The sequence below is a fragment of the Pyxicephalus adspersus genome, chromosome 2 (genome assembly GCF_032062135.1).
Source record: "Pyxicephalus adspersus chromosome 2, UCB_Pads_2.0, whole genome shotgun sequence".
NCBI classification, from domain to species: Eukaryota; Metazoa; Chordata; class Amphibia; order Anura; family Pyxicephalidae; genus Pyxicephalus; species Pyxicephalus adspersus.
Window position 1 is genome coordinate 79,161,776 of NC_092859.1, and position 11,075 is coordinate 79,172,850.

At 34.0% G+C, this 11,075-nt stretch overlaps 1 protein-coding gene across 1 annotated transcript in view; it reads left to right on the plus strand.

The window, feature by feature from the left end:
• The window catches only part of LOC140323815 (dynein axonemal heavy chain 3-like), a 333,376-nt gene that overhangs the window by 57,565 nt on the left and 264,736 nt on the right, over window positions 1–11,075 (plus strand). The window contains exons 12-13 of the mRNA XM_072401190.1: window positions 6,342–6,475; window positions 9,302–9,478. Coding sequence (XP_072257291.1) covers window positions 6,342–6,475; window positions 9,302–9,478 — 311 coding nt within the window. The remainder of the gene's footprint in view (window positions 1–6,341; window positions 6,476–9,301; window positions 9,479–11,075) is intronic.

An 11,075-nucleotide genomic window follows, 5' to 3' on the forward strand; every position in this document is an offset into this window, starting at 1 on the left:
AGGCCTGAAATTTCACTGTACCAAACAGCCCTCTTTGGTAAATAGGAACAGGTATAAAACACTAAAATATCTGTCTTTATTTTACAGTAGCACAGAAATTTAACCGAACCAAACGGTCTTCTTCGGTAAATAGAAACAGATATCAAACACTAAAATATCTGTGTTTATTTTACAGTAGCACAGAATTTTAACTGTATCAAACGGTCTTCTTTGGTAAATAGGAACAGGTACCATTTACTAAAATATCTGTATTGTTTAAAGTAAGACAGAAAATTTCACTGTACCAAACAGTCTTTGGTAAATAGGAAAAGGTATCAAACAAAAAAATATCTGTATTTATTTTACAGTAGGCCAGAAATTTCACTGTACCAAACAGTCTTCTTTAGTAAATAGGAACAGATATCAAACACTAAAATATCTGTATTTATTTTAAAGTAGGACAGAAATTTCACTGTACAAAACGGTCTTCCTTAATAATAAATAGGAACTGCAATTGATTTTAATTAGCTTTAGAATGTTGTGAATGTACAGTGTGAAAAAAGATGACTAACTGTGTCTTCACTAATACACAATATAGATTACACTAAATGTGCTGACTGCTGACAATTTAACAAATCTGACTAGCTATGCATGGCACTACAAGTATCAGCAACCACAATTGTACCTTCAGTGCATGTGCAGTCAGTGAACAGCACAAGAAAGTAATACACACCATATAACTTGCAGTAAATGTGCTGATTGCTGACATTTTCACAAAACTGACTAGCTAATAGCTCATGTAACAGCAAATGCCCTATAAAACACAGAACAATGCAGCTAACAATGAACTAAGAGACTCCTACACTGTCCCTGTCACACTGCACATCTCTCCCTCCATCTTTCCTATACACAGAACACAAGATGGAGTTACTAACCCCTCCCTCATTTTCTGTATATATATATGCCTGTGCTCTGATCTCTCCTGATTGGCTGCTGGGCCTTGCTGTGCATCCTGGGAGCAAATTTCTCGCCATTACCCCCTCCCCCCCCCGCGCCTTTTCCCTCCTTAGTACAGCGAGAACATGGCCTCATGCTGAATCACAAGGCCGTTCTGGCTTACATGTTTGGTAAGCGAGAAAGGTACGTTTCGCCGCGAGATGGAATTTAATAAACTCACTCGCTTATCCCTAATTATTAAGTAACCATAGCACTTATTGGAGAATTATGTAGGAGTTGTTAAAGTGAACTAGTACAAGAGTAAGGAAAGAATGAAGAGCATCTTCCTTTCTTTTTCCTGTATGTATGTATAGGTGCATATATATGTAATAATAATAATAATAAATAATATGTATATATAGTATGTATATATATATATATATATATATATATATATATTTATTTATTGATGGTATATTTCTGGTACATGTTTCCAATAATCTGGGAAAATGCCAAAGTGACTTATTAGGTACAAGCTTTTATTAAAGAAATGTGCCTTTTAAAAACACATCCTTATGCAGTGGCTGGCAAATGAAAGGGGATGTTCACATACAAGTGTTAGCTAATTTAATAACCTCCATTATTTGATTTTGAGTCAGTGTTAGCGGGAGCAGAAGTGCGCTGCAGAAGTCATGCTATCAATAACTTTGAAGGAAATAACCTCGCTAGGTACATTGTCTTAGTAAGGAAAAGGGGAAAAATGCTGTTATAGTGGCATCACAATAATAATATGGAATATTTTAGCATCAATAGCAGACATTTATCTCACTTACCACAAACACAAAATTGTTATAATCTAATAGATGTGAAATTATTCTGGTATATTCAAAGACCAAGTAGGGGTTACCTTACTGGGAAAGATATCTTATTACATGGAGCATTTGGGATGTTTTAAATAGAAATTTAACTATGGGAAGTCAGCCTTGTCATAGCAAATGATCTGTGCACTTCCTAGAGTTGCTGGAAATGGGTATAATTGTCTTGCTTCATGTAATGACATAAAATATGATATTTTTCTTTTTCCAAATATTTACTTTTCTTTAGGGACTTTAACTCATAGTTACATACTTACACAAAATTACATGATAGAGCAGTAACACATATATTGACTAAAATCTGTTACTAGAGATTAGAATAGGGACATGGTGCAAATTTTCAAACTCACCACTAAGTACCATATTTTATTAATTTATTTCCAGTTTTTAGCAGGTATAAATATAAAATGCCTCCACACTTTCCATAATCTATGACGTTTTACAGTAAAGCTATGTAGGAAGTACCAATGAGTTGATCCCAAAGAAATTTGCAGGTGGTCAGTGCAGCAGTATTATCCATACATCCACTGTAACTAAGTGATATCATGAATCACTAGACAAAATTCAGGGGAATGAATGAAATATGGCCTCTATCTTTGTATTCCGCAGTTCCCTTGCACTGCGCTACCTGAAGCATGTTATGTCAGCTACAATTACTTTCAAAATATTTAAAAGAATAATAATGTGGGCTTTTTGGAGTGTGTAGCAGGCCCTCACCTACATACAGTACGGAGTTGGTTTCACCAGTAATGAAGGTCACTACCATGCTGCCATTAGACAATATACTGTTGAGGGTTCCTTTTTGTTTAAATATTGTATTATATTAGAGCTGCCAAAAAGAAATGCAATGATCGATTTGCCTATCAGTCTGGAAAAATTATTTTAAGTAGGATTACTAGTTTTAGTTTAACTACACTTGGCCCATGCATGGCCCAAACTTTAGAAAGAAATCAAAATTGGAAACCCATGTAATTAAATCTTAACAGGGTTCATGAAATGTGACCATACATAGTGACACAGTTGTCTTCTGAATATTTTATTCTGAATATTTCAGTACATTGTTTAACAAGGTTCCTGTATCAATATGGTCTTTCCTATATTTTCTCTACAATTCTGAAAAATCCAGATGGAAGCAAACCCCTTGGAAGATCCATGGATAAAAGCTTATTGATGCTAAAGATAAAGAATAATAATTTGGTCTGTTAGCTCAAAGTTTTATTTCATAAAAAAACATAAATAGGTTGGTAAGACTTATTTGGCACTATACAGGGTCATTTGAGAGTACAAAAATGGGTTATTGTTAAAATGCTTTATAAGGCAATTAACTTTCCATAAAATATAATATTTGCTATTTTTTCTACTTTGTTTAAATTGTAATTTAACTGGCTACTCATTCACCTTCTATTTACCACCAGCTGGGAGCACAGATTTCTGAAATGTTGCCTACTTCCTTGCTGTATTTTGTGCTATACAGATGGAATGTAGTCTAATTGTTTGAAAATAAGTTGCCATATGGTAAAAAGCACAAAAGATTAGTATATTAACATTGGTCCTAATATGCTTTACCATGCTGTTTTTGTATTGAAACTTGCCTTGATATATCATTCAGTAGAAGAAAAATGTTGTTGCTGGAACTCACAATATGTATTACAGCATATGGTGCTGCTGAATTTCTGTTTGACGTTTCCTTCATAATTGAATGGCTTTTTGAAGTCTTCACGTGTTAATGACAGCATTGAGATGTTCTCCTTGCAATTAGTCAGGCTAATACTTGCCTTAGGTGGGATTTATAGTACTTTGTTTGATATAATGGGTTTATTTGGATGGTTTGGGAAGAGCTCATTTCCATTCTCTCATTGTTATTGCTTTTATTAGTAATATACCCTCCAATTTACCATTAGATGGGAACATTGTTCCTATGGGAAATTGAAGATCTTAAGCTGTTTAGTATTATATTTTATTTATCTATGTTTATGGAATGTGTATTGCTCATTTTATCTGAGAACTATACTAAATATTACAGCACATCCACATTATAGACGCTCAAACATTATATTTTGTTTTCTTTTTAGTAAACTGTAGAAATTTCAGTTTACGGTAGCTCTTAAAACAATCTCTTTGACAATATGAGCTGTATTTTTTGTGGGTCATGACCTATGATTCTATTCCTTATATTGTACTTTAAAGCAAATCACTTAGAAAAGTTATGCACAAATACATGTAGTCTGAAAATTACAGCGTTAGCTCCATGCATACATCTTTATATAATCCATGTCCTACCTTCACACTCTCCACATTGTGGCTTTGGTAAAGAGATACATTCTCGCAATCCACATCCAACAATACAATGACTGATACAAATGTAATCTAGTTTCAGACCAAGTCATCTAAGTGGTTATTTTCTTAGGTGCTTTGGGAGGAGTATTGAGTATTGTTAAGTTATAGGATCATGCAACAATGGTATGACATATGTTGACAACTTTGTCATAGTGAATATGTATCATTTCTGATACTTGTATAATTTCTTCCTCCTATTGGCTTCCCTACACTCTTGAGTATACTGCTCCTTTGTCACAGTACAGCAATGGTACAGAAAATCAAGGAGAATGACAGCCTTGTCATCCCAAAAAAAGAAAAAAAGTCACAATGAGTTTCTGTGCTGATTGCTGGCTTTTAAACTTTGTAGGCCTTGGAAAAGAGGTGAGATGCCTATCCATGGACTGATTATTTATATCCAGATCATAAAGATATGCCCTCATTTCATCCCCTGCCACAAGAGGAAAAGAAAATGTGTGTTCATTGGCTCAAAATGCTTCAGGCCAAACTGATGTCAATGGCCAAGGTTCACCCACTCACTGATTATTTTTGTCAGTGGTCGCAAATGATGATTTTCTTCTGTGTGGTTTGTCTTTTGTGCTAGTTTCCCCTTCTTTAAACTTTTTCATTCATCCGGGCACATTGGTCTTGTCAACAGTGCAATTTCCAAAAAGATTTTGTAGCATTCAGTGGATGTCAAACATCCTACACCCCTCCTTTGTCAAAAACTCTAGATAACAGCACATTGTTTTTGCTTAGAATTCATTATTCACTTGCAATAAAACAAAAGATACATTCTGAAACATTTGTATAGAGAATGGGTTACTTTACCAACATGTGCAATTTGACTATGACTCCTGCTCATGTATCTGAAAAGTTCTTTACGCATGAAATAACCTTGGATGGAGAATGCAGATATCTTCATGGCTGGTGACAGTAAACCCACTGATTATTTCATAAGGAGCCAGTGACACTTGGTGCTTGTGAGTTATTGGGTAAAGGATCAAGCCTACCAATTCTCAGGTACTACACTATGTGAAAGACAGGTACAGGCATACATTTACGTTTCCATGGGAAATGTGCATATTATAGTTTAACATATATTCATACTATTTAAAGTGCAAGTTATAATGTCAAACCAAGCCCTTTTTTCAATGCTTTTCTTATTATGATCGGTCTTTGTTCTCATGAACCAATTTCCAGTGGGATTAGATGCAGATGTGACATAAATGATTAAATAAATAGCACAGAGAACAAAGTCAACATTCAGGTTATAAATATTTATTATTTATTATATAATATTTTGGGGCCTTCACTTTTCAGAGCTAGTAGGATTGTTCCAGTTTCTGTCAGGTCACCGTCAGTAATCTAGGGCATGGGGCTCATTTTAAAGGGTATTGTCCTTTTACAGTAGTTAACAGTTATCCTTGCCCCTATTCCCTCATAGAAACGCAACAGCATCCCTCATCTAAGCTGAGGTATTATGAAGGGTACAATAGAAGTCTACTTCTAAGTCAGTATATGTATGGTAGAGCCTGTACCAAGGTTTTAATATTTACCTTATAGCAAATCTCAGACAGGGAGTGCCATTCTCATTGGATCATTAGAATTTAGAAACAAAGGATAAATATGCTTTACTGTAAAAGTACAGTTATTTTTAACTAAATAAATGTAAAGTCTGACAGTGTGGGAAATGTTAATACAATAATGCAGGCATATTAGTTAAGATACAGACAGATATGAATATAGCAAATTTCAGGCAAGATCCATTGCCCTGCTGAGTTTATATAATGAATACATTTTTTCTATTTTTCTTTTGCTGGACTGAATATTTTCCAAAGGTTTATTTATTAGTTTCGACAATACATGTAAATGTTCTATTTTCTAGCCATATAATCTTTTCATCCATGCACCCATTCTCTCCCATCCATACTCTTCTCATACTTGTTCTTCACCTATTGTTCCTTCTTGTAGTACTTTCTCCTGTATTAATAGTATTTGTAGACATCTCAGTTTTTAACTGCATTTTACTGCATTAGTTATTGAATAATATAAAAAGTTTGGGATTCAAAAGATACCCTTTATTGGCTAACTTGAGTTATTTATTATATCACGTATGACCAAAATTCCCAACAATCTTAGTTTTCAGCAACTGGGAAACATACACAATAAGTTTATACATTTTGTATTGTGTTTGCTTTGAATAAGTTCCGTTTTTTTATTTTGTCACTATAGTCAATGTGCAGATGGCTTCTTCCAGTGTGCTTGGATTTTGTTGAAAAAAGGTGTAAATTTGTAATAAGAACTTCTCCTATGCATCTTACTATGTCAATGCTGAGGATCTATGAAAGTTTACTGGCAAACATAAGGTGAGAAACTAAAATGTATGTTTCCATTATACAATACACATTGTTTAAGAAACTAAACTAATTTTAAGGAATTATTGTGTATGCCTTTTTTATTTTTATTTTTTATTTTTATCATTATGTTTTTTTACAAGCTGATTTTTGACACTGTGGTATTACAGAATGAAACTAGGGTTAGATAAATGATGTATTTAATTTTTAACATGCCTCACTTCTCTACATAATATGCAACATCCTTATAATGAAACTATAGGTCAAAGTTAATGATTTTAAGTGTTAACAACATTTTATTTTGGTAAATTTTGGTATGACTATTTAACTTTTCTTGCAAGTTTATTTAATGTATTTGAATTACATTTGAATATATAAACTATTTATTGTTTTTGTTGTGTTTTCTATTTCAGTATAGCAGTTTAAATATATTGAAATATTGAAATTCATAATATGTGTTAAATGCATGCATTTTGGTGTGACAAATTGCAATATATAAGTATTACAATACTCAATGGCAGAGATTAGGAACTCATCCTTATGTCCTTAATAGAATTAGCTAAGCTACAGTATTTGTAAAGTATAAGGAGAATGTTTTCTTAACTGTATAGTAGGTAAATCATTAAAGGAGAGGAAGTGGTAAAGTAAATTTGTGATTTAGGCAAAGCAACAAGTTTGCTTTAATCTCAAAAACATAGCTTTTCTTCATTCCTTGACTGCTCTGTTACCCAAGGTTTTTCTTTTGCTCCCAGCAGAGTGGAGAGAATGTGAACAGAAGGCGAGTATAGGCTAATATGGAGGTCTGCTACTTTGCCATGTATGCACTTTAATTTTATTATTTAATTCTTATATGGGTATTTGAATCATTTGTAAATGAAGTGCGCCACAGTCATACTAGCAAGTGAAAAAGTTTTAAAATAGTCTTCTGCACAAACGTACCCTAATTTGGAGTGCTCAGAATATATTTTTGCTCAGTAAAGCAGTAATATGTTTTAGCCACTATTCACTGCGGTAGCACTTTCCAACCTGCCTGTTCCATTCATACAGAAGAGCTGATAACTGGGAGCTTAACGCTTGAAAATTTACATGTGCCATGAGCTCTCTAGCATCTGGCATTAATTGTTCCTGCATGTAAAGGACACTAGCTACACATAATCTCTGTCTTGTTTGAAGCAGTGCACCTGAATCTATAGTAAGACGAGGGTATGTATTCAAAGAGTTTAGTTTACTATTTTTATTATATTATTGCACTTACTGTTTTGACTATTGTCATGACACCCATCAGCAGATAAAATTGAGGTTTATAATTTGTGAAGTAAAAACAGCAAACGGTCCAAATGGAGGATAGTACACACCCCTCCGCCCACCCAATCGGGTCATTGGGTCATTTCCACAGGTAAATAAATTCCTTGTATGTATGTATCTGATTCCCTGTGCATCAAAATTAACAAATGACAACAAAAAAATTCTTGAACATCGATGTTAGATTTGTTCCTATGGTCAAAAGATATTCATTACCCTATTCTTTGTTTTATGTAATTTCCCTTGTTTTCTTTACTTTATATGTGTTGTTTTGAATGTAAAATGTACTAGTATGTTACCCTTATAATAATAAGTTTTAAAAAAAACAATGTTTCTTTCGAATCTAACTATAAAACTGACAATGGGACATGTTTGCATTAGTTGCATTTTTGCCTTTCTAAAGTAATCATTGTAACAACATATAACTATTCCTTCATTAATATGTAATTTGCAGGCTATTTGTATTCTGTTTTCTTCTCTCTTTAATGGACACCACTGATCAAGCAACTTTTTCCTATCATATGTTATTGTGTAACTAATTAGATCAATACTGAAGTCTTAACTGATGAAATGTGCAAAGATGTAATTTTGTAGTAGTTTTTAACTAAAGAGCAAATTACAGTCATCAAGGCATACACAATAAATTCATAGCATCTTCTGAACTGAATTTTAAATGAAATCAAGGTTTCCATAGTTGTTTTTAAAATTACATATTTATAAAATGATAGTTTTTAATGCAAAGAAAAAAAACTGTATTTAAGTCTATTTAGTATTATAGCTTTAATAAAAAAATTTTTGACCTTCGAAAGTCATGGTGAAAGTCAGAGAGACTATGTTTTATTTTATTTAAAAGAGACAGGCTCTTAATCAAGAGTAACAGGGCTGAGGGAGGTTAATGATAATTTACAGGTGGAAGGGGTGGAGTGGCAAGGTGGGCAGCGATATCATATCTGATTTTTTCAATTTTATCTCTGAAGTAGCTGGCTATGTCTTGGGCAGAGAAGGTAGTTGCGAGGGGAATTTAGAAGGGAGTCACTTGTTGAACTTGTTGAGGCTGCATGGGTTGGAAGATTGAGAGGATATGACAGCGGAGAAATAATTTTACTTGGCAATAGTGAGCGCAGTGTTAAAGTGTTGTAGTCTGGCTTTGCAGTGTAGTCAGCACTGAAGCCAGATTTCCTGTGCTCAGCTGCACAAATAATCTTTTGTAGCTGTTTAGTGTGATTGTTGTGGTTAACAGGACGGGGGTACTGGAAGGTGGCAGGGGCAACATTATCCAGAACCAAATAAAGAGTGTGGTTGAACGAAGTGGCAGCTTTATCAGGAGATGTTATTATAGAGATAGTGGGGGTTAGGGACGTAACCCCCATTTTTTCTTAGGCTTTATTTTATTTCACTTAGTGTGCAGAGAACCATAGATGCCCTTGAACTGCCATTTATCAACAGTTGTTGCCATATTTGCCACATCAGGGCTATATGCAGACAAAATATGCAAATTTGTTTTTTTAATAATGCTAGATAACAATGTCTTTTTAGGCCTATTAAATCTGGCTCAGAAAATGAAGATAAGGTACTTGATATTGAAGAGACAAGCCCTCAAGGTTACCATAATGAAATACTAAATGAAGAGGTCAAAAATGCAATAGTGGCTTATGGTTTCTTTTCAATTATTTGGTCTGTTGGAGGCATCCTGCATCCGGACTCAAAGCAAAGGTGAGCATTGTTATGTTCTTTGACACCCACTTAGACCATTCTGTTGGCTATGCACATTTCCTTCTATCAAAATGTATCAATTATATGTGGAGCAGAAAATAAATTACTAATATATATAAAAAATAAATTATATAAGTGGATTAGTTATTGGAACTATCACAAATAGATACTAAAATCTCATATAGGTTTATTTAGGTTTGAATCATAATGCTACCTCTCAAAATGATTTATTTAATTTAGAGTTAAAATTAGTTTAACGTTTTCATGTGGCAGGACCTTTAAGATTTTACAATTTGTTTTTGTAAATGTTACAGTTACATTTAGTTGTTGGTTGGCTAATTACTATGAATAACCAACTAAAAGATGGGTCAGAATGTTATTTTAAAAAATTATATATCTGTAATCGTTCAACTTGATTTTTTTGAACATTCCTAATTTAAAGAAAGAAAACAGCGTGGCATAGGTCAATACGAAGTGTAATGTGCATTATCAGGAGAGACAGAGTGCAAGAAATCAAAGGAGGTTCCAAATATTACAAAATTCAAGGAAATCTAAGACAACAAAGCAAACATTCACAAAAAATGAACAAGTAAAAGGTTTCCTATACTGAACGCATTTCTTCTGAACCTCCTAATCTATTATAGGCTCTAATCCATATACCCCCAAACCAAGGATTATTAGAAGCACAAGAAATAAACCTAATGGTGAGAGGAACCCGTGCCTGCATAAGTATGAGCATTCATTTTTAAAGAGGCCTGGGAGAAACAGCAGACCCCCAAGGTAGGGAGGTTGCGGTGTGAAGGACACTTCAAACTACCCCCCACTACCCATACCTAAATACAACTGTACTTGTGTCCCAAAAGTGTAGAGACTACAGGTCTACAGGAGACTACAGGATACGTCTATGCAACAGAATACTGAAGATAAACCGCCATATAACTTTTTGCTGGAATAGGTACTGTTTACCTTTCCTTCCTCTGTCTGGGCATAGCGTTAAGGTAGGTGTTTGGTTACCTACAGTGAAATTTCCTAAGGAAGTTGTGGGAGGCTTATTTATTTTGGGAATGTTATCAGTACTTAATCAATATTTTCTGAACATCAGTTCCTCGCCTAAAATTGTATGGCCAGGGAAGAGCCACACTTGTTGCATACTGTTGAGACAGGTAATATTACCTGATCCTACTGCAATCATCTGATCAAGTGGCAACTATTGTATGTTTAGAAGCAGTAGGGTCAGTTTTAAGGTGACCTGACAACTATTTGTATATGATGTCAATGCGTTATATAATATAAACCAATGTTATTTTGGTCCTAAAATGCCATTAGAAAAAGAATTTTGGATCTTAGTTTCTGAGAATCTTGGTTATGCTCAGGTAAATCTATTGGCAGGTCCTGGAACTGCATTTGTCTCTGGTTTGACTGATCGGACCTGTCAAAGACATGTTGTTTGTAGCACACTTTACATGTAGGACACAGCTCCATCTATTTGTGGTCAACAACAATAGACAAAAGATCATTTAAGGGCAAATGGTCGGTCTATTATTTCCAACAAAAAAACACTGATGTATTTATTTACATTTATTTTAATGGCATTTCT